The 22,989-nt window shown below is 44.8% G+C and overlaps 3 protein-coding genes and 4 pseudogenes across 3 annotated transcripts, besides 9 other annotated features; 2 read left to right on the forward strand and 5 right to left on the reverse strand.

Annotated features, from left to right (window-relative positions):
- Window positions 1-1,807: part of a repeat region that runs on past the window's edge.
- Window positions 1-2,068: part of a repeat region that runs on past the window's edge.
- Window positions 1,824-2,068: a repeat region.
- Window positions 2,069-2,646: 578 nt separating this feature from the next.
- On the forward strand, window positions 2,647-2,823 carry Tb09.v1.0980 (hypothetical protein, unlikely; the record flags this gene model as incomplete). Its single annotated transcript, XM_822679.1, has 1 exon — window positions 2,647-2,823. One exon carries the CDS (start codon window positions 2,647-2,649, stop codon window positions 2,821-2,823), a length of 177 nt encoding a protein of 58 aa, XP_827772.1.
- A 300-nt stretch (window positions 2,824-3,123) lies between these two features.
- Tb09.244.0060 lies at window positions 3,124-4,549 on the reverse strand (annotated as a pseudogene).
- A 951-nt stretch (window positions 4,550-5,500) lies between these two features.
- Window positions 5,501-5,541: a sequence feature (AT_rich).
- Window positions 5,542-5,661: 120 nt separating this feature from the next.
- On the reverse strand, window positions 5,662-7,155 carry Tb09.244.0050 (variant surface glycoprotein; the record flags this gene model as incomplete). The annotated part of the gene is made up of 1 exon (XM_822680.1): window positions 5,662-7,155. One exon carries the CDS (start codon window positions 7,153-7,155, stop codon window positions 5,662-5,664), a length of 1,494 nt encoding a protein of 497 aa, XP_827773.1.
- A 445-nt stretch (window positions 7,156-7,600) lies between these two features.
- On the forward strand, window positions 7,601-7,954 carry Tb09.244.0040 (hypothetical protein, unlikely; the record flags this gene model as incomplete). Its single annotated transcript, XM_822681.1, has 1 exon — window positions 7,601-7,954. The coding sequence occupies one exon, from the start codon at window positions 7,601-7,603 to the stop codon at window positions 7,952-7,954; it is 354 nt and encodes a 117-aa protein (XP_827774.1).
- Window positions 7,955-9,142: 1,188 nt separating this feature from the next.
- Window positions 9,143-9,163: a sequence feature (AT_rich).
- A 173-nt stretch (window positions 9,164-9,336) lies between these two features.
- Window positions 9,337-9,390: a sequence feature (AT_rich).
- Window positions 9,391-9,464: 74 nt separating this feature from the next.
- Window positions 9,465-11,034, reverse strand: Tb09.244.0030 (annotated as a pseudogene).
- Window positions 11,035-12,830: 1,796 nt separating this feature from the next.
- On the reverse strand, window positions 12,831-14,425 carry Tb09.244.0020 (annotated as a pseudogene).
- Window positions 14,426-15,409: 984 nt separating this feature from the next.
- Window positions 15,410-15,655: a repeat region.
- Window positions 15,418-20,636: a repeat region.
- Window positions 20,637-20,688: 52 nt separating this feature from the next.
- Window positions 20,689-21,608, reverse strand: Tb09.v2.0060 (annotated as a pseudogene).
- Window positions 21,609-22,929: 1,321 nt separating this feature from the next.
- Window positions 22,930-22,950: a sequence feature (AT_rich).
- The last annotated feature ends 39 nt before the right edge of the window (window positions 22,951-22,989 follow it).

A 22,989-nucleotide genomic window follows, 5' to 3' on the forward strand; every position in this document is an offset into this window, starting at 1 on the left:
AACTCTCATGCAGTTACAGAGCGGAATGCGTAGCATTAGAGATAGGACTGCAACGGCTGCTGGAATGGCTTCCGGCATACAGAAGCACACCGAGCAGGTTGTTCATCTTCTCTGACTCGCTGTCAATGTTAACAGCACTGCAGACAGGCCCCCTAGCCGTAACGGACCCAATTCTGAGACGACTATGGAGGCTTCTGCTTCAAGTTCAGAGAAGGAAGGTGCGCATCCGGCTGCAATTTGTGTTCGGCCACTGTGATGTGAAACGGAATGAGGTTTGTGACGAAATGGCCAAAAAGACCGCTGATTTACTACAGTTGCGAGACACATGGATCCCCGACATCATTGCTTATGCGAAGCGAGTGCTTAGGTCGGAAGAAGTCCATGATAACACTCATAGGTTTGGTATCACGGGCAACCACTTTCCAACAAAACATAAAGAAGAACTGACGAGGGAAGAAGAAACGGCACTGGCACGCTTTCGGGTTGGGTTTTCAAGGCACTATGGATGGATGTTGCGAAAGATTAACCCGAGTGTGCCTCCACAGTGCCGATGGTGTAACCCGCAACATGCAGCGATAGGACCAACAATACAAACGGTCCCAACTGTTGTGACACGCATTCTTCAGAGAACCTCCGAACCGACCAAGTGTACGGAATGTGATGCCACATACCAATGCCGCTCGAGTGCTGTAACGCACATGGTAAACAAACACGGCTTTGTGCGAGCTGATGCCCTCCGGAGGATCAAATACGGTGATGCAACACCTGGAGTGGACATCCCCCCGGAGTCCCCTCCAGTGGTGGCGATCGTTCCTCTACCATCAAGCACACGAGTCCCGATGAGACCGCAGGTGCTTCATTGTACCCTCTGTGCCTCCAAATTCGCAGTGCCAGGCCGACTATTACACCACCTTAGAACAGTACATGGCATAGGCAGCGGTAGTTGCCGCGTGAAAAGGGGGCGAGAGAACGAGGACTCAGTGCAAGGAAATGGTAGCGCCCCAGCAGCGCCAGCCTCTCAGGATACACGGAAGCTGCCATTTCAATGTGACCTGTGCGAGGCGAGCTTCGGTACACGCTCTTCCCTGTCACTATACAAGAAATTCAAATATAAAAGCATAGTGAAGGAGGACGGTACTGTGGTGGTGGTGCAATTCCCCCGTAAGCGTGCCCATGAGGGAAACGTTGACGTCCCGGGGAAGGGGAGGTGCAGTGTGGTGTGTGCCAAAAAGTGCTCAGTTGCGGGGACTCCCTCATCCGACACTGTAAGGCTTTCCACAAAGGTGAGGGAGTCGAGCTTAAATGCAGCAAAAGCACAAAACTGTGTGCCACTGATTCCCCGCATACAAACGCATCCATGTTGGTGTGCCCGACATGCGGAAGGCAGTGTGCTAGCAAAACTGGCCTCATCCTACATCAAAAGAAGATGCACAGTATGAAGGTAGAGCGCGCTGTTACCAGCGAAAGCGGCGACTGCAAAGAAACGTCGCTGCACTTGATGAGCTGTCCCGGTTTGAAGGAATTACGTGTCAGGTTTGCGGTAGAAGGTGTGTGTGTGCAGGATGTATGCTTCTCCAAAAGGCTGGCGCAATTTCTCATTGCGGTTGAACGGAGCCGGCCGCAGGTGAAGTCCTCACCTAATGTAACAGTCATACAACCCACTCTCCATTCTGCAACTTTCCCCCTTATTGCCGAGTGTGGAGGTAGCAGGAAAAGCACCGGATGTAGGAATAGTCCAGACACCCTCAGAGACAGAGGGGGTATGCAGTCAACAAGCAACAGAAACAGAAAAGGGGGAAGAGAATAATAAACGAATAACAAAAATCAAAACAAAAGGATTGCTAATTGACATCTTTGGGAGAGTCTGGGTTGGGTGGCTTCTCGCCCCATCTGCTGTATTCCGTTCAACTGCGGAGCTACAACAAAAATTATAGAGAGTGTGTTAGGCTGAATAAAAAAAGGGAGACTCTACCACAGTTGCCAGACCGATAGCATCTCAGGGCTCTACGGTGATGGCTGATGGCCGCGCCAGTGGGGGGAAACTCTCACGAAGGCACGAAGAAAATTTAAAAAAAAAAGTATTGCAGCACAATTAGGTTCGTGTATGAAGGTTGTGGTTTTTTCTTTTCTACAAAATTGCCTTGATACACTTTCCCCCTATAAAGCTCTGGTGTGGTTGTTTTGCCAAGGTTTTACATACGAATGAAAACGGAAATCCTCCAGTGATAATAGCTGATAGTATTCAATTAGTTTACGTATTAAGTTCAAAATAGGCTCTACTCTCTCTTTCCCTGTGTCCCACTTCTTTATTCCTTGCGACACTAAATATCCCTCATCCATTCAACAATTGCCGCCCCCTGTTCTCAACATTTTACGTTGTGTTGCATCATCAGACTAAAAACTACGGTCCAACTATTTTCTTCTCTGCATGTCCATCTCTCTACTTGTAAGCAAAATAATTGATATCGATGTTTGCGCCTCCTGTATCATGTGCGTTTGCACCGTGGTCTAGCTCATCCATTTATTTCCCTCGAAACTATTTCCTTTCTTTTAGCTTTCTTTTACTTTCATTGCAGAGAAAATGTCTATCTCATCAATATATACACTGAACCATGCCACTCCCTTTTCTTTATTATCTTTATCCCAATGTGTAAGTCTATGACTGTCGAAGTTTTTGAGTTTGGCACTGCAAATACACGATTTCCTTTCCTCTCCCCTTCCATTGCTCACTCCCTCTCGTATTCACATTTGCCTATGCAATTGTTTGAAGTGATTCTATTTTTCTTAACTTTTAGGTTTGTACAACCACCACCCTTATTATAATATTCGTATATACACACTCACAACACACTACTAAAATTGTTATTATTATAAACTAACCAATATCCATAATATAAACAAGATTAACCAAATGAGAATAGAAATCAATTTTCATACCCTACAACTATAATACCTTGTACACATATGCTACCGTGATACACATTATACTATAATTCTCAATAGTCTTGAACCTTTCGTCAAAAATCCTTAAAATATATCGTGTTACAATAGGTGTACCAATTTTTCTCAAAATAGCAAGTTTTATAAATTCATAAATTTGAGGAAAAACCCTTTAACAATTAATTATAGAATCAAAAATGCAAGCAAAAGAGGGGAAGTTTTAATGAAAAAAGAATTGCTTCCTGTGGTGTTTGTAGTCTTGCCATTTGTCTCTGTTGCTGTTGTCACTTTGATTTTGCACTCCCCATCTTTGAATTCGCATCCACCCTTATTGTTGCATTTAGTTTCGTCTTTTTCGCCTTTGCAATCCTCTGATTTTTTGGCCAGATCTGTTGCTGGAGTGGCTACTGTATTCTTCTTGTCGGCTTCAAGTTCCTTGGCGTTTCTCATACCTTCATTGTGGCTTATTGCTGCGGCTCTATCTTCCACTGACACCATGTTCGCGATTTCTTTCGGCTCTGTTTTTTCATTCAAGCGAATTGCTGCCTTGGCTGTTGTGAGTGGAGTGACGAACATTTCTTTGAACTTTTCGTTGCTTTCGCCGTATGTTTTATCCACAAATTCTATTAAAGCCTTCGCCTCTATTGCATCTTCAGGCTTTTTGATGTTGGAGTACTTTGGGATGCAGTTCCTTAGGTAGTTAAGCACGAGGTTGCTATGCTTAAGTACCTGGCCGGAAATCGCATCTGTGCTTCCCAGGGAAGCTTTATATGTTTTTAGCGCCTGGCAAAGTGTGTGCTTTATCCGCTTTGTGCTTCCTGGTGGTTCAGTCCCGGCTGGCGCTGTTGCTTCGCTGCAGCTTGCTGCCGGGTCGTTGCTGCTAAAAAGTTGGGCGTCTGTTGCTGTCGGTTTAGGTTTCGTTGTGGCTTGTTGTGCGGTAAGCTGCTCATTGTTGTCTAGTACGCAGCTGTTAGCTGCGGCTGCGAATGTTTTTGCGTAGTTGCCGTCCGACGTGCAGCTTGCAGTGTTTGAAATCTTCAGCCAGTCGTCGAATAAACTGGACTGAAGAGCTGTGTCTTCTGTTAGTTTTATTGTGGCCACGGCGTCCAGTTGTGCAGATCGGCGTGCCGCCTGACTGTCGTTTGAGGTTTATCCGAAGCACCGTGGCGCTTTCCGCGCCGTGGCCTGTGCCCGGATCGGCAAGGATCGTGTGTGAGAGCGCCTGTGCTGCTTCGAGCTTGCCTATGTGGACCGCCAGCTGCTCTTCTGCGGCTAAAGCATTTTCATCGGCTGTCTGAGCTTCCTGCTTATTTTGGGATAGAATGTGCTGCACGTATGCTTCCAGAGCGCCGTACTGGCATCGTTTTTCGGCTTGTGGTGATGCCTGTGCTGCTAGTTTGAAGTTTGTGGCTGCTGATTCCAGTTCCCGCCTTTCCCGCGCCCTCCTAGACCGGCTCTGTTGTAGTTGATTTTTGACATCGGCTAGGTAATACTGTTCCTTGCAGAGGTCTGTTACCTTCGCTATCAGTGGGTCCGGTGTCGTTATGGGCGCCGCCTGCACAAGTCCCTGTGTTAGTATCAAAGCTATCGTTGCAGCCTGCTTGAGCATTGGTCCCTTTGGTACCTTCCTGATGCGCTGTGTTCTTTGCTTTGCGATGCACTGGCTGATTTCTCCTGTCAAGGGGGACGCTGCTATCCTGTATTTCTTATCTAATTTGTAAGACGTGTTTATCTCCTGTATCTAGTTCTTAGTTTCTATTTTTCTTTTCATTTAAAAAAGATGTTGTTCAATGAGGAATCATTATCTGCTGTTTCAGGTTATCAGGGACGTGTGGGTGATCTTTAATTCTGTGTTTGTGTACGTGTTACTGATACACTTTACCCCTTTTAGTTATAAAACGTTACTCTATCCTCTGTATTTTATCAGTGAACAAAAAGATCATTCTATGGGGAGACGGCTCCTCAACGTCTTTACATTAGAATTTCCATTAGATTTTTAAAATATACTCTTACCATAATCTGTGCAGTTACATCTATTAATTTGTGCCTGAAATGCGGGCATAGTTTACTGATGTATCATTTTGCGGTCTACGTTGTTGTGCAGGTAGCGTACTCAGCATATTATTTAACGTTTTATAGTCATTTTCCCGTTAACCCTCTTTCTAATAATGAAACAATTGAATTTGGAATATGCGATACACTCAGTTCTCTTATCATTTCCCCGTCAATATCTCTCTGTGTATGATGATACCCATCGTTATATTTGCGTTTGAAACTTCGCATGTTCATCTTACTTTTTCTCACTTACTTCCTCTCACTGGATACTTTTATTGTTTTAAGTGGTTCTCTTCTGTTCTTTAATTCAGTCGACGCTACAAATCTTATTAATAATATTAGTATATACACACTCACAACACTCTCTTATTATGATAAAAATAATTATAGCAAAAACTAATATTCATATATAATCAAAATAAGAAGATAGACCGAGATGGAAAAATTTTATAATATCATTCAATTTCATGTCTGACCACACTACCACTTTACGCCAATAGGTAACTATAATTTAAAATTTTAAATTTTAAAATTTTTACTAATTTTCACATTTCCATCAAGAAAGTGTTAAAATATATTAGAGTTTAGTGAGTTCTTTAAAAATAACAAAATTTTATAAACCCATAAAATTGTACAAATATCTTTTACCGATAATTCTTAAAAGTGTTATGCTCGAAGAGAAAGTGCAAGCAGAATAGGAGCTTTTATCACAAAAGAATTGCTTCCTGTGGTGTTTGTGGTTCCGGTTTTTTCTTTGTTTTCTCCATCCTCTTTCTTTTTGGGTTTGCAAATTTCCCCGTCCAGCTCGCATTCCCCTTTGCATTCAGTTCTCTTCTTACCTGTGCAATCGTCTTCCTTTGCTTGGGTTGCTTTTGTTACTGATTTGGCTGCTTCTTCTGTTCTCTTGAGTGCTTGGCCTGAGAAATATGCCAGTGCGAAGCCATAGTTGTCGCTTTCACCCGCTGCTTTGATACTCGTTTTGCTTGCTCCTTTGTCTTGGCTTAGCTGCAGGTCGACCGTTTCTAGGGCGCTGAAAAACTTGTCAAGCGTTTTGCTGTCATCGGTGCCTAGTAGTTTTTTCACTGCGTTTTTACCTTGTTCGTTGTCTCCTTCTTTGGGAGTCTGACCTAGTGCCGCTAGTGCGAGTCTGTTGGCCTTTTCGCTGGCTCTCAGCTGGCCGACCGTTGTTTGCTTGATTGAACTTGTTGTTTGCGTTTGTATCTGCCTTGCGTTGCACAGGTAATGTGCTGTCCGTTTTCTATTTATTACGGCTTCGTCGCCGCTTGTCGCTTTTTTTGGCGACGTGCATTGGTTGCCAGCTTTGAACGGTTCGGTTGAGGCTGTTAATGTGTTGGCTTGTCCCTTTGTAGCGGTGCCGAGCCCTAGGAAATTGGTGCTTGTCATGGCCGCACCGTCGCCGCAGCACCGGCCTCTTTCGCAGTTGGTCATTGAGGCGGGTGAGTTTCCGCGGCTTGCCATTTGTAGTTCGGCTTGTGGTGGCCTGAATGAACTATCGTCGACCCCCTTGTAGTTGTCGTTGTTCGCTATCTCGCTGACGATGTTTTTGATATCGGCTGGTTCGGTTGCTTCGAGGAAACACTTGTCCGCCTTGGCCGTATTTAGTTGCATTTTCACGGTAACACCTAGGTCCGCGCTTCCAATTATGGTCGTCGGTGTCCCTGCTTTGACAGCTGTCTCGCCGTACTCGGCTGTCGTTGCCTGATTTAAGTGCCGTAGGGCTTTTAATTGGCCTTTCCTTCGAGCTCGCTCTGCAGCAGTCGATGTTATCGGTCCCGCTGCTTGACTTAACTTTGTTTGCACTGCCTCCGTCTTTGCGTCCGCTGCTATCGCTGCTAGAAACGCATATTTAGCTCCGTTTATTGTTCCATGGTGTTTTTCTGCTGCCAGAGTTAGGATATGTGCCTCATGTGTCAGTGTAGCAACGCTTTGGGCGGCATCTCCTGCTACTCGACTGTCGTGTGACTTAAGGTGCTGAAGGTACGCAATTTCGCCACATTCGTCAGAAACTGCTGCCACCGCAGTGCCATCGGACGCGCCGGCTGGACGAACAACGCATAGAAATAATAAAGCTGTGGCTACGCTTTTCATGCCAGATCTGATTGTTGTCCCTGAGACGCTGTTACACGCTTGAACCGTCATCAGTTGCTGTTGCTAAGCAGTTTCGGCCGCTGGGTTGGATCTTGGGATGTTCGATTCGTATTAATGGTGTTATGAATTTAGGTTCAGTGTTGAGGGTTGTTGTGGAAGGTGCGCCTATATAAAGTGCTGTTAGAGTCAACCACTGTTACACTTTGTACTGAATGGTTAATGTGTTTGCTTGGTTTTCGGTAAGAAAGGGGGTTGAGCAGTTTGAAATACTGTATTGGCGTTTAGAACCTCAAAAAATCTTCAACGCTTCTGATCACCGGTGCATAGTCTGAAGGTTTTCAGGTATCGTGTGTTCAATGACAACACCATTTTACAAAACCCAAAACATTCAAGATTTAAAGCGAGCCGTAGTTAAAAAAATTGTCGTATTTTTCAGCCTTTTTCCGCTTCAACGATTGTCTATCGTCCTTGGTTGTAATTATAAAATGTCCCTCGTATGCGCTTCTGCGTTATTGACGCATGCTTCTGTACTTTAAGATTCAACACTGGAGTAAAAAGCACAGTCGGTAACATTATTTCTGCAAGAGAGACTCCATTTGCAAGCGAAATACGGAGTATCATTTCTCCCGCGTCATTTTCCGTTGCTGCATTCAATTCATTCGTTATCTTGTTGTTGCAAAGGTGCCCTCACTCCGCTACATGGGCTGCGCTGTTGTATGCTATTGTTACCCTTATTGATAACTTGAACTACCCAACGTTTACAACGCCTCTTGGCATCTTTGTTAAAAAACTTATGGCGAGTAATTTCGCCATGCTTATGATCAGCGTCATTTTGGAGAGCTTTATTTGATTGCGCGTGCTCCTCTTCTGTGGTTTGATCCGTGCTTTTCTTTTCTTTTGTCTATGGTATGTGTTTGTTTGGCGTTGGAATGATGGGTTGTTTTACCTCTCCTGGAAAAGTGGGGTGTTTTTGTGTTGAGCGTGGCAAGTTTCGCTTTGTGAATTCCAGTTAATAGAACATCGCTAACAATCCAAATAATTTTTGAGTTTCCCATTTTTCAGTGCGAGTTTGGTGTCTGCTCGTGCCTGCTGTTGATGCATTAAAAAATAACGCTCATTTTGTGAAATAATTGTCGTCAAATATTGTGGTCAGCGCCGTCTTCCATTATCAGCCTAAAAACCACAGTGACAGTCACTTCTACTGTTTCTCCATCCATTTTGTATGGAATTTGGTGTATCATCGGCTCTTCCTGCTCATTCTTCCTCAGCACCGCCTTCTTCGCAATCGCAGCCACTTCTATGCCATTAACTTCAGCTGCATATTATACGTGTTTCATTCTACTTTTTGTGCATGTACACCATGTGAAGTGAGAATAACTTACTGCTGCTCTTTTTCAGGGATTCCATCTTTTTTGGACTTAACTGTCTCCATTTCTTCCATTTGTGCTATTTTTACAGCTCTATGCATGTTTTTGTTGCTTTCTTTCAAAGTTAACCATATAGGAAGCTATGGGTCAACAAAACGCTTATGAGAAATGACTGCTGCTTCGTGTTCCCTGCTATGTTGGACCTACTTGCTTTATTATAAGGAGTCTTGTTCCTGCCTCATATCTTTTCCGATTCGGTTCCTTGTAGATGCTGCTACAGCTTACTGTTTCTACACTGTGTTGTGATATAATAACAGCTTTATTGCTACTCTTCCTTGTCAATTTTGCCGTTATTAATTTTTGAGGCCCTCGTTTTCAACGATAACACACTAGGTTTGAGAAAATTACCCCAAATCAACCTCTATACAAATTTCCCTCCACTTCCTCCAGTATATTTATGTTAAAAAGTCTCAGTTTTCCACACTTCCAGACCATATAACTACATTAACATTTTCTCCAGTTACCATTTCCCCGAGTGCAAGCTACGCAACGAGTTTAACCGTTCCCCTCAACAACCACCGACTCATCTGCATATGCTTCGCAGTTAGTTTCATTTTACCCATGCAGCTACTTTAAGTGCATTTACGTTGAATTTTCATGCATCTTTCACCATAATTTTTATTATTATATTAGTATATACACACTCACAACACTCTTCTATCATAATCATCGTTTTCATTGCTATTACTATTATAACTATAACTAATATCCACGGAACAAAAAATAAAAAAATAGAATAACATTCATTTTTCATATTCTATTATCACACTACTTTGTACAAGCAGGGTATTATCGTAGATTGTTCAAATTTTTGAAAAATTTTAAAAAATTTAGAAAGTGATAAAATATATAAATTTTAGAAAAGTTTACCAAATCCTTTCAAAATGCAAATATCATAAGTTTCATAAATATAATGAAATAGAGAAAATATCCTTAAAAATAATAAAATGCGACTAAACTCACAAGATCAGCGTAAATGAGAGAATATTTCTGATATATAAGGGTACTTGAATCTTTGCAACTTTCACCCTCCCATTTGCAACCATCTTTACATACTTTTTCTTCTTTTCCTTTGCATTTCTCTGTTTCTGTTTCCATCCCCTAAGTTTGAGTTTGTGTTGCAGGGACACCTTTTTCTTTCGTTTTTTCAGCGTAAATTTGCATTTTTTCTTGTCCGCGCCGTCTTTTTGATAAGTGAAATAATCGTTGGCGTTGCACTCAGTATCTTTTTTTATAGCTTCGCATTCTTTCTTTTTGTCTTGTACTTTCGCTTCAACTTCTTTATCGTTGCTCCGCGGCCCTATCGGTGCTGCAGCGACTACTGAAATTTCTGGTTAGTCTTCCTCATAAATTAACCATTTTTCTAGTTGTGTTATCGCTTTTATTTGAGCTACTTACGTCTTATGCATTGCAACCGCTTCTTCGTGTTTGGTTAGTTTGGTCCCTAGTTCATTAAGGTCCTTGACCCAGTTAATGTCGGTCAATGGGTCGCCGGCTGTATCCGTTATTGTCGAGTATGCGACGCAGCCGCCAGTTGTGGTACCGCTGCAGGCGGTTTCGTGTGCACCGAAAAATGATCCCGTGTTCGTTCGCTTGAGTAGGCTGGTGAATGCTGAGATTCTGCTTTCTAGTTTGCCAGTTTTTAGTAGTGAGGCTTGCGGTTTGTTGCACAGCTTTCTTACCTCGTCTGTGGTGGTTTTCCCGGGGTGTGTTGACGCTGTCCACGTTCCTGTCAGGGCTGTTCCAGTGTACGCTCTTGCCAGGTTCCCGGCGTTGCCGCCGTCCTCTGCACAAATGCAAGTTAAGACAGCTATCGTAGTTGTTGCTTTCGTCTCTTTAGCACCCCGACGAAATTTGTTGTTCGTCCGGCCGTTGGGTTATTGAACTACTTTGTCAGAGCAGCCCCTATTGCCGGCTCACCATCTTGTCCGTACACAACTTTGTTGATGGTCGGCTGTACGTCCTTTTCATCCAGAAAAATCGCCCGTCGGCGCCTCTCTTTCAGTTTGCAGTTTGATTTCTTCGCTTTCGCGGCCAGCTTTTGGATGCGGTGCCGTAGCGTCGCCAGATTTTTTGGTTTTATATTCTGTATTTTGTATTTAGCTTTGTGTTTGTCAACCTCTGCAGGCTTTAGTACTTTTACTGCCTGTTTTTTCCACGCCTCCAACCGCGCGCCAGTCTGGTTTGCGGGTTTTGTCGTCTTCTTTGAAGTCCTTTGCTTCTTCTTTCTTGTCTCCGTTACGAAACAAGTCTAGCCAGGCTGGCTGCGCTAGGGTCATATTCAGCTCCAGCAGTTCATCTAAGACGTCTTCTAGTGCGGTCGGTTGCTTTACCACTGTTGAGCGTTCACCTGCTAATTCGATGAGGCCGCAGATGGTAGCTTTTGCGCTTGTTTGCTGTGTTCGCCGATAGCGCAGGTTGTTTGTCGCGGCATCGCGATGGCGAGAACGGCTATGACAAAAAACCGCATCAGAAAGCTGAAGTTCCGTGTTTGAAATGCCATAGAACTTTTGCTGTGGGTGCTGGGTGTGGTTTGGGAAGTGTGGTTAGGTGTTGTTTGTGAATTTCTTGGGTTTGGTGTTGTGCTTATTTAGCATGTTAGCGTTATATATTCTCCTTTAGGTATATCTTTGTTGGCTGTTTTATTTAGATCTTGTTACTGATCTTCTTCGACCTCTTCTGAAAGATTTTCTGGTTCTTATGAGATTATAAGGCACCTGAATTGATATCCGCTGTATATCAACCACATTTCTTACTGAACGGTAATTGCCAACGCTATCACTGCTAGAATTTTACTCTTTCATATAAATTATCGCTGCAATATCGCGGCTCATTCGTTTTTAAAGCTGGTATTGTGATCTAAAGTCGGCTGCTTTCTCCATATTGTGCTAATATTATAATCCTTTTGGATCATAAACAATGTTTAATATAATTTCATCAGTCATGTGCGTCCATTGCTGTGCAAAAATAGCCTTGTTTGTTTTCTTTTTATTAGCAGTTTCTTTTTACTGTTTATTGCCTATTATTCTGCCCCTTTTGTGGCGGTATCGTGCTACTTTTCCTCTTTTTTTTAGCGCCAAGTTGTGCTCCATAAGTCAACATTAATTTCTTTGCTTGCGTCAGGTGCTCTTTGCGGCATTGATGTTATAAGTTTGGTGCAATCAATTTTCACTCTAAATGCGCTTGTGTCGTCCCTTCCATTGTGGTTTTATTTGTTGACTTTACACTCGACGACAAAGAAAGCCGTGATGAAGTTGAAATATCGCTTATGATTTGTTTTCAAAGGGGTATTATATTTTATAAGGCGAATGACATTGACGTTTTGTAATGCGTCTCGTTTTCAGTGTACTAAATATGCTATTTAACCTAACCTTTTAGACCTACACAAGATATCATCCTAGAACAACAAACTGTTTGCTGCTACCTAATAACTTTTCAAATCCACCTTGTTGTAGGCACCACTAAGGCTCAGTGTTATTACACTATCATGTGAAGCAATAATCCTTACATTTCTGTTTTTTGTTTGTTGCATTGAAGTAGTATTCCGCTTTTTGTTGACCTTTTTAACGTTGGTGCTGTGTATCGTTGTTTGCCAGGTTTATTCTAATCATTAACTGTCTTTAGTTTCTTCATTTTCCGAGCACTTATTGCAGGTTAGAAACGCGTTTTTAGTCAAATCATACGCCGTTTACTAGCTGCACTCTCCTTGTCATATTTCAGTTTATCCACAATAGCCATTAGAGGGAAAATAATTTACTCTCCAAAAACGTTCCTCAGAGAAAATTGGAAGTGGCCCTTTTGAATGCTTTTTACCTCATCTGCTTCTTTATATCAGTTTCAGCTACTCCACTTGGCTTTAATGCTGCGCTGTGTCTCTACCTTATTATCAATTCATTATCTCCTTGTTTATAGTGACTGGCATTTTCATGTTTGCATATGCACGTGAGAGCACTCCATCTCCTTCTTTTGCTGTCTTTCTATCTTTCCTTTAATAATATTCTTCATGATATCTCTCTCTCTCACTCGTTTATTGTCATTATCCTTACTATTACTACTACCACAAAAGATAACCGTAAAATTGACCAAGTAAACAAAACAGAAAAAATAAACAAAATAGCAAAATTTTAAATACTGTATCGCCCTACTTCTTTACACCGATAGGAACCAATCATACACATTTCACTAAATTTTTAATTTTTCAAAGTTTGACAAAAAAATGTTAAAATATATCAAATTTTTGTAAATGTTAGAAAATTATCTCAAAATAACAACTTTCACAAAATTAAACAAAAAACTATAAAATATTACCATTCGGGCAAAATCATCAGCCATAAAAACCAATTTTTTATTTGCAAGGAAACTGGATACGTAATTTTGGTTAAACTTTTTCCTGTCCATCGATGAAATCAATCAAGCTCAAACAGATTTCTTTCCCTCCTTAGGTTTTCCTGGCGCCTTGGAATATTTTTCTTGGTCAGTATACTGGCAACAATTGGGGTCCTCTGTTGCTGCCGCTCCTGCTCCCCTTTGGGCTTCTTGCTTTATTGCTGTCGTATTAAATTTGCAGTGTTTTCCATCTTTCGCGTCACCGCCCTCCCATTTGCAGTTTCCATTCTTTCTGCAGAGAGCTGCTTTTTTTATTGCTGCGCAGTTTTTAGTTACCTTTTCCGTTTGGGTGCGCTCTTGTCGTGTTTTGCTGTTTCTATTTGTTGTTGCCGCTCGCTTTACAGCAGTACCTGCACTAGTTGCTTTTTTGCTTTTAGTTGTCTTGCCGCCTCCCGCCTTATTTGCACTACTTGCTCGTGCTGTCTCAGCTGCGTTGCTATTGCAGAGAGTCCGCCGACCCACGGGATGTCTGTTACTTTGTCCGTGGTGTCCGTGCCGAGATTGCTGTACTTGACACACATGCCCCCATCTTTTTTTCCTGTGCATGCGCCGTTGATCGTTTTGCCTAGGGTTGCTTGACCGCTTTTCCTTGCTATCAATCCAGTGACTGCCGCTAACCTTGTTTCTAGGGAAGCGGCTGATAGTCTATGTTTGGTTTTGAGATCGCAGAGCTTTACAGGCTGTGAGATTACTGTTGCCGTTGGTGCAGACGTGGGGTTCCAGTCAGTTGTCAGTCCTGTTGTGTGTTCACAGGCTTTTTGTTCGTTGCCGGCTTTAGATTCGTCTGCCGTGCAGACGCAAATCAGGGCCGCCGTTACTGTTGTTGCCTTGTTGGTTGTCGTTGTCCCTGCGCAATAGCCTTCTCGCGTTCCACCCGGTGTTGTTGCAAATAGCTTCGCCGCCGCAGTGGGTGGTTCTGCTGCTGGTGTTTCTCCGTACACTTGCTTGTTTATGAGTGTTTTGACCTTATCTTCTGTCAGTAGGTCGCTGTCCGGGGTTTCGGCTAATGCTAACGTTTCTATTGCTTCAGCCTCGGCGGCTATCCTAGCGACTGCTTCCAGTATTGACAGACGCTGCTCCTGTGTCAGTGCTTGGTGTTTGTGTTTTGTCAATGCGTCTTCCTGGTCGCTTGGTTTTAATAGCAGCTCAGCCGCCCTTTTCTATTTCGGCCACTTTCCGGGCCAATCTTTGTTCACCGCGAAGTCTGCTTGCGGAAAGTCACGCGGCTTTTCCCTGGCGTCTGGCTGCCGGAAAATGTCAAGCCAGCTACTATCTGCCAGCGACATATTTAGCTCTAGAAGATCTGCCAGGTCTGTATCGAGCCGCGATTTGCTCGACTCCAGTGCTGCGCGGTCATTTTATAATTCGATTAAGCCGCAGAGGGCACCTCGCTACCACACGTTGTCGTCTTTTCCTACGTTTCCTCGCGCGGTGTGCGTTGTTAGAACTATGGCAATAACTATCGCCACTTGTAGATGACTGCCGCGTCTTTGTGGCAGTGGCGGCATTACGACGTTTACTAGTTTCTTCTTTTTAAAGGATGTGCGTTGAAGCTGAGGCGTTGGTTTTTTTTGTTACAGTTTGGTGCTATAGAAGATTGCCATTTTCTGTTCAGTGCCTTTCCGACCTTTTAGAGTAGCCAAAGCTAGAGTTCTTTTGTTTAACGCTGAATCGGTAACGATTATAAAATGGAAGTGCTTTTCTTTTGTGCTGGTTTAGTAAGATGATCTTGTTGCCTTATAGAAGATGAATGTGACCTTCTATGGGCAATCTCCATAAGTTGAAAACTAATTGAGCTTTTGGTGTCTTTTTTACACCTACAGCAGCCAACGCATCCTTTGAACACTGGATTTATAAAATTACGCTCAAAAACGTCCTAAATATTGGTTTTAGGTATATTTTAACTCTTAATTCTAATATACGTCACTCTATATCTATAACTATTGCATCTTTCCTTCACATTCCCAATTCCCTACCTGTTTGCTTTTAAAAACTTTAGAGAGGTCTGTAAATGTAAAAAAAATGGAATTTATGATTTTCACTCTCTTCTATCAACTTCTGCATCCTATGTTTTCCCTGAACTTCGAAGCACAAGATAACACTGTTGCTTCTCACACACGTGGCCCCTTTTTTCCTTTTTTTTTGGAGTGGTGATACTGAGTTCCTCAGACGTTCGAAATTGAAAATTTCTGTGTAGACGTATGCTGCTAATCTTGGTCTTGCGGTTACCATTATATGTGATACGCTTGTTTTAAACTGTTTTATCGCCGGCCCGTATATCAACACGGGTTTTTTGATATCGCCATTAATTTTCTATATTTTATAGAAATAGTCTGCGGTTACATCTGCGTGTATTATTGTTCTCTCATTGCTTCTTCCCGCCGGGGGTTCGGTCAGCCACCTACTCCTCAGTATTCACCATGCACGCCGTGCTATATGCATTGCTTGTGCCGCTTCGATGTGTTTCGCCGTGGTCTGGATTTGGCTTTATACCCTGGCGATGCCGGCCACCTCAACGTGGTGCCAGGGTCCAGTACACCGTATCATCGGGGGAATCCAAGAGCCAGCAGCGTTCCTCTCATGGGGAACACTGCTTTGCTCCGGCTACGGCATCATACAGTACAGGGATCAGCAGCGTCTTGCTGGGACACCGTTTTTCATTTGTCCGTCCCTGGGCACGTGCCAGCGTGCCATCAGCAGTATCATCCGCACTAAGATGCTGCTGTCCGGTGATGTGGAAAAAAATCCCAGTCCGTCGTTGCGCGGGATGCAGTGGAACTGCGCCGGGCTATATCAAGGAAAGAGATTAGCACTCCACAAAACCCTTGTTGATGAGCGGATCGCCTTTTGTCTGTTGAGCGAGACAAGGATGACGCCTGGAGAGGCGGCTTGCTTTAGCGTTGCTGGCTACCAACATCACTGAATAGCTCGTAACTGCAAATGAGGTGGTGTATCAATACTAGTGAGGGAGGACCTACCAGTCGAGACCGGTATGGCCGTTGTTGGTCGCATTGAACAAGTGCATGCAACAATTCACCTTGCACGTGGAACGGCGCTGACTGTCACGTCGGCATACATCCCACCAAAACACACCTTCACGGCAACTGACCTAGATACGCTTCTGACGACTGACGGTGCCCAGCTCATCGGTGCAGACGCTAACGCACACGCGTTGGCATAGGATCGCGCGAACCCACCAAATACAAAGGGTGAAACCCTCACACAGTGGTGCATTGACAACCAGTTTCTGGTCTGTAACACTGGTGAGTGCACCAGGTACGCACGCCACCACGGGGAGTCCACCCCTGATGTGACACTGTCAAGGAATTGTACAGTGTACACGTGGACATCGCTGTATTCTCCCGATAGCGATCACCATCACATATTTTTCGACGTTATCGTTGGAGACGGCACAGATGCACTGAGTTGCCCGCGGCTTCGAAAGCCCATGTACGCATGACTAAAAGCTGACTGGAAGAATTTCCGTCTCAAGGTTGACGAGTACTGCAGGAAAATTGGTAGAGAGAAGAACGTCAACACCCTGGAACAGAAATTAAGCTCCACTATCCGCACTGCGACGAAGTTCTCCGTCCCCCGTGGCTGCAGAGCAACGCCACCACATTGGACACCTGAGCTCGCGAAACTCGATGAAGAGATTGCTGGATGCGGACTCTCCCACCGAAGGGAAAAGTTGGTAGCCACGCGTAAGCAGATCCTGGACCGTACCACAAAAAAGAGATGGAGCACGCTATGCTCCAGACTTGCGGTGTCAGACCGCTGCAGTTGGCACATTGTCAAGAAGGTATATGCGCCACGACCACTAACCACACCGGCTGTACTTGTTGATAACGCGGCCATCACGGACTACTGTCAAGCTGAGAGGTTCAGTAAACTGTACTCGTCTCAAGCAAGAAGGCATCCCGACTCACACCCACCATCACCCATAAAGACGACAGAGAGTGAGTTCAGTCCCATCACGATGGCTGAACTACGGAGATCGATCAAACTGCTACCGAGTGGATCCGCAGCCGGACCTGATTGCTTATACAACGAGGCACTGCAACATCTCGGTAGAACAGCGCTGAATGTTGTTCTGAGGCTATTCAATGAGAGCCTACGAACGGGAGTCGTGCCGCCTGCATGGAAGACTGGTGTTATCATCCCCATCCTGAAGGCCGGAAAAAAGGCGGAGGACCTCGATTCTTACAGGCCTGTGACGCTCACGAGCTGTCTCTGCAAAGTCATGGAGCGCATAATTGCCGCGAGGCTTAGAGACACTGTTGAGTCCCAGCTGACGCCGCAGCAATCAGGCTTTCGCCCCGGATGCTCAACACTCGAACAACTCCTGCAGGTCGGTGCTGCCCTTTGCCGCCCCACGCACCATAATCGTACGGGTGCTGTATTCGTTGACTACGAGAAGGCAATTGATGCAGTAGACCACGACAAAATTGCGAGGGAAATGCACAGAATGAAGGTATCACCCCACATTGTGAAGTGGTGCGTATCATTTCTGAGTAACCGAACTGGCAGAGTGAGATTCAAGGAGAAGCTTTCCAGAAGCAGAACATTTGAGCGAGGAGTGCCACAGGGAACTGTCCTTGGCCCAATCATGTTCATTATTGTCATGAACTCGTTGAGCCAACGCCTTGCAGAAGTGCCGTTACTGCAGCACAGATTCTTTGCAGACGACCTGAAGCTACTTGCGAGGCACACAGAGAGGGATGTCATCAACCACACACTATAGTGCGGCCTCAACGTGGTGTTACAGTGGTCAAAAGAGTACTTCATGTCTATCAACGTAGCGAAAACAGAGTGCACACTCTTCGGGTGTATAGAGCGCCACCCCCTTACATCACAACTAGACGGCGAAAGAATAGGAGCTGACAGGACACCGAAGCTTCTAGGAGTAACATTCCAGTGTCTGCAGGGGATGGCAACACATGCAGCCGAAACGAGACGCAAGATGGACTTCCGACTACTGCAGATAGCAGCCATCTCAGCTTCTACATGGGGGCCAAGACGACAAGTACTGAGAGCTTTTTATCTAGCACTCGTACAGGCACACACCATGTATGGCATTGAGGTATGGTACTGGGACGCTTCGGAACGAAGTCGCGACCTCCTTGCAGCAGCACAACACAAGGGTAGTCGCATCATAGCTGGCATACCGCATGGGACGCGCAAAGAGGACTCTCTGCTGGAAGCAAACCTCCTGCCACTCAAGACGGCCACTCTTGTGCGCAGCATGAAATTCATGCTGATGTGTGAGTCACGAGGCGGATGTTTGCGGCGCAGTGCTGAAGAAGTATACCACAGCAAACATGCAGTCAGAGCCCTACATTCCCGCATCATGCGGTCCTACCCCCACCTCCGCATTGAGCCACGCGAGCACCCACTAGAGACAGCGACGCTCCGCCACAGCTGCCGACCGATGTTTCACACGCAGATAAAGCCTGTGTGCGCTGATGACCCTGACGATGTCAAAAGGGAGGCTTCCGAAAAGTGGATTGCACGGCATTTTGCACGGAGGGGGAAGGAGCCACCGCGGCGAGAGCACTACGAATTGTGGACTGATGGATCCGTGTCCCTCGGTGAGAAGTCCGGAGCAGCTGCCCTGCTCTATAGAAACAACACGCTGATTTGCGCACCCAAAACGGGAGCAGGGGAACTCTCATGCAGTTACAGAGCGGAATGCGTAGCATTAGAGATAGAACTGCAACGGCTGCTGAAATGGCTTCCGGCATACAGAAGCACACCGAGCAGGTTGTTCATCTTCTCTGACTCGCTGTCAATGTTAACAGCACTGCAGACAGGCCCCCTAGCCGTAACGGACCCAATTCTGAGACGACTATGGAGGCTTCTGCTTCAAGTTCAGAGAAGGAAGGTGCGCATCCGACTGCAATTTGTGTTCGGCCACTGTGGTGTGAAACGGAATGAGGTTTGTGACGAAATGGCCAAAAAGGCCGCAGATTTACCACAGTTTCGAGACACATAGATCCCCGACATCATTGCTTATGCGAAGCGAGTGCTTAGGTCGGAAGAAGTCCATGATAACACTCATAGGTTTGGTATCACGGGCAACCACTTTCCAACAAAACATAAAGAAGAACTAACGAGGGAAGAAGAAACGGCACTGGCACGCTTTCGGGTTGGGTTTTCAAGGCACTATGGATGGATGTTGCGAAAGATTAACCCGAGTGTGCCTCCACAGTGCCGATGGTGTAACCCGCAACATGCAGCGATAGGACCAACAATACAAACAGCCCCAACTGTTGTGACACGCACTCTTCAGAGAACCTCCGAACCGACCAAATGTACGGAATGTGATGCCACATACCAATGCCGCTCGAGTGCTGTAACGCACATGGTAAACAAACACGGCTTTGTGCGAGCTGATGCCCTCCGGAGGATCAAATACGGTGATGCAACACCTGGAGTGGATATCCCCCCGGAGCCCCCTCCAGTGGTGGCAATCGTTCCTCTACCATCAAGCACACGAGTCCCGATGAGACCGCAGGTGCTTCATTGTACCCTCTGTGCCTCCAAATTCGCAGTGCCAGGCCGACTATTACACCACCTTAGAACAGTACATGGCATAGGCAGCGGTAGTTGCCGCGTGAAAAGGGGGCGAGAGAACGAGGACTCATTGCAAGGAGATGGTAGCGCCCCAGCAGCGCCAGCCTCTCAGGATACACGGAAGCTGCCGTTTCAATGTGACCTGTGCGAGGCGAGCTTCGGTACACGCTCTTCCCTGTCACTACACAACAAATTCAAACATAAAAGCATAGTGACGGAGGACGGTACTGTGGTGGTGGTGCAATTCCCCCGTAAGCGTGCCCGTGAAGGAAACGTTGACGTCCCGGGGAAAGGCGAGGAGCAGTGTGGTGTGCGCCAAAAAGTGCTCAGTTGCAGGGACTCCCTCATCCGACACTGTAAGGCTTTCCATAAAGGTGAGAGAGTCGAGCTTTAATGCAGCAAAAGCACAGAATTGTGTGTCACTGATTCCCCACATACAAACACATCCATGTTGGTGTGCCTGACATGCGGAAGGCAGTGTGCTAGCAGAACTGGCCTCACCCTACATCAAAATAAGATGCACAGTATGAAGGTAGAGCGCGCTGTTACCAGACAACGCGGCGACTGCAAAGAAACGTCGCTGCACTTGATGAGCTGTCCCGGTTTGAAGGAATTACGTGTCAGGTTTGCGGTGGAAGGCGTGTGTGTGTGCAGAATGTATGTTTCTCCAAAAGGCTGGCGCAATTTCTCATTGCCGTTGAACGGAGCCGGCCGCAGGTGAAGTCCTCCCCTAATGTATCAGTCATACAACCCACTCTCCATTCTGCAACTTCCCCCCTTATTGCCGAGTGTGGAGCTAGCAGGAAAAGCACCGGATGTAGGAATAGTCCAGACACCCTCAGAGACAGAGGGGGTATGCAATCAACAAGCAACAGAAACAGAAAAAGGGGAAGAGAATAATAAACGAATAACAAAAATCAAAACAAAAGGATTGCTAATTGACATCTTTTGGAGAGTCCGGAGTGGGGGGCTTCTCGCCCCATCTGCTGTATTCCGTTCAACTGCGGAGCTACAACAAAAAATTATAGAGAGTGTATTAGGCTGAATAAAAAAAAAGGGAGACTCTGCCACAGTCGCCAGACCGATAGCATCTCAGGATTCTACGGTGATGGCTGATGGCCGCGCCAGTGGGGGAAAACTCTCTTAAAGGCACAATGAAAATTTTTAAAAAATTGTGTTCGGTTGTTTCGCCTGTGGTTAGCATGTTGTATAGTCTCCGTGCTTGCGTCGATTCCTGGACGTCGCTGAGAGTCATGTCAGTTGGCCGGCCTTCCGCGTACATTTAGGCTGCGCTTGGTTCGTTGACAGCGTGGTAAAGCTTTATGTACGGTTCTGGGGCGTTTTTGGTGTTGGTCGCGGACCACCCTGTCAGGTCTTTGTACGTCGCTGTTGCACTTTTGGCTGTTACAGTCAGGTATCCTGCTGCATATGCTAGGTTGTCTGCTGTTTGTGCGCCATTTGCCATTCCTCCGCTGTTGTCGGTGTCGAACAGGGTGGACTTTGTTGTTGTGCCCCCTGGGCTTGTTTCGCCGGCTGAGCTACCCAGCGCTGCAAAGCCTGTCACCGAGATGAGCGTTTGTCTGCCCGTGCCTGTTTCGTCTATTGCCTCCTGGTTGGGCCCACAGGCGCCCAGGCCTTCGACAGTGGAGATTGTATTGGTGTTGTCTTTCGCAATGCATCCGACGTTACTTTGCCCGTTGTTGCCACTTTGTGCCGCGATTGTCATAAATTCCGACAGATGACCGTTTCGGAATGCTGACGTCCCCGCTATTTTTACAGCTGTCGTTGCAATGTTGCCTAGGTCAGTTATTTTTGATCGTCTTTTGTCTGCGAACATTTCTAGAAGTGGAAGCATCATCTTTCTGAATTCAAGATTTTGTTGTACGTATATTTGAAGCTTTAACTCCTCTTCCTGCAGCTTTTTTCTGTCAAGAGCCGACTACGGAGTGCAGCCGCAACTTGTTTTGGTAGCTTGGGTAGTTCCGTATTCAGCGCACATATCTGCGCTTTTTTTTCCGTTTTCAGCGCTTCACCGTCTGCCGCCCGTGCATTTCTAGGCAGAATCAATAGTAAAACTAGCGTGCTAGCTGCGAGGACGTCAATAGCTATCTTCATTGCTGTTCCTTCTTGTAATTTCCAATCGGAAGGGGCGAGTTGTTCCTTGTATTGCATGTTTGTTGTAGCTCTGTAAGCATATAGTTTTGCACAAAGAATTACGGCTGCTTTATAATAAATCTCTTTTTTATACAAATTTTTCACGTTGTGCTGCGACTGCTATGTATGTTTCGATTCAAAAACCTGTTTGAGGAGCTTCATCTCCATAGTTACGATTTTTGAAGCTATTTTTGAAAATAAAAGTGTTTCCATTTTTATCATCTTACCGTTATTGCTGCTTTCATAGTCAGTCTGCTTCGCGTGCGGTAATTTCTGTGGAGGTGCATCGCTTGTCGGTTGGTCCGGCATCATGATTATCAGCGACACTGTCTCTTGCAATGTTTTATCGCTGGTCATGCAGCTTTTTAAATGTCTCAGTTGTACATTGGTTAGAATTGTGGTTTTAAAAGTAGTCTCTAGATGTAAACACTTAACAAATTGTTCGACTAATGTGCTTTTTAAGTGAAATTTGCGGGAAAACTTTTTATTTCAAGAAACTGTGGTTGAATTTTTTATTTAAAGCTAGATTTTACACTTTTCTGTCTCATTTTTGTTTGCTGTCATCGCCTTTTCGCGCCGACCTTATACTTAAATCTAGTCATAAATACAAATATTGGTCTTCTCCATATTTATTGAAGCCAATCAATTATTCAGCTAAAAATCTGTTAGAGGCTTTACAAGACATTAAAAGTGAGTTCATATATATATATACAAAAGCCACTTTGTGCCTCGTTTGGGATTTGGTATTACCGTTAATAGCATCTATTTTTCTGTTTAAGCTGCCTTCTTAGCTCTTGTTGTGCTTTTGGTCGCATAAAAAAGGACAGTTTTAATACTTCTTAATTATTTTTGAGCAGTGTGTCACGATACGCCAACAAGAATTCTGAATAAGTGTTTCTATTATCCTTTTTTCGTAAAGATGCTTTAAATGGCTATTATGTGTCTTTTTGGTCTTTGTAGCGTCAGCAATTCCTGTGACCTCACTATCAGTATTTTCTGTCACTTTTTCGCTTACTTTTATAACAGCCGATAGCTTTTCTACTCAAAACATCCGTTAACATTAATCTTCTATTTGTTTTTACACACTTCCTTGTCTCTCAATGCAAACTAACTGCTTATCTCTACAGATCTTCGACTATCATTTTGGACTTTGCACCGCCTTCATTACACCATGAATATACACACTCACAACACTCTCCTATCACTATTGTTATCTTTACTATTTTAATTATACACCTACCTAATATTCATAAAATAAACAAAATAGACTAAGCTAGAATGGTATTTATTTTAAATAATTTATCACCCTATTTCTTTGTACCTACTGTTAACTTTTATTCAA

This window comes from Trypanosoma brucei, chromosome 9, assembly GCF_000002445.2.
Source record: "Trypanosoma brucei brucei TREU927 chromosome 9, whole genome shotgun sequence".
NCBI lineage: Eukaryota > Euglenozoa > Kinetoplastea > Trypanosomatida > Trypanosomatidae > Trypanosoma > Trypanosoma brucei.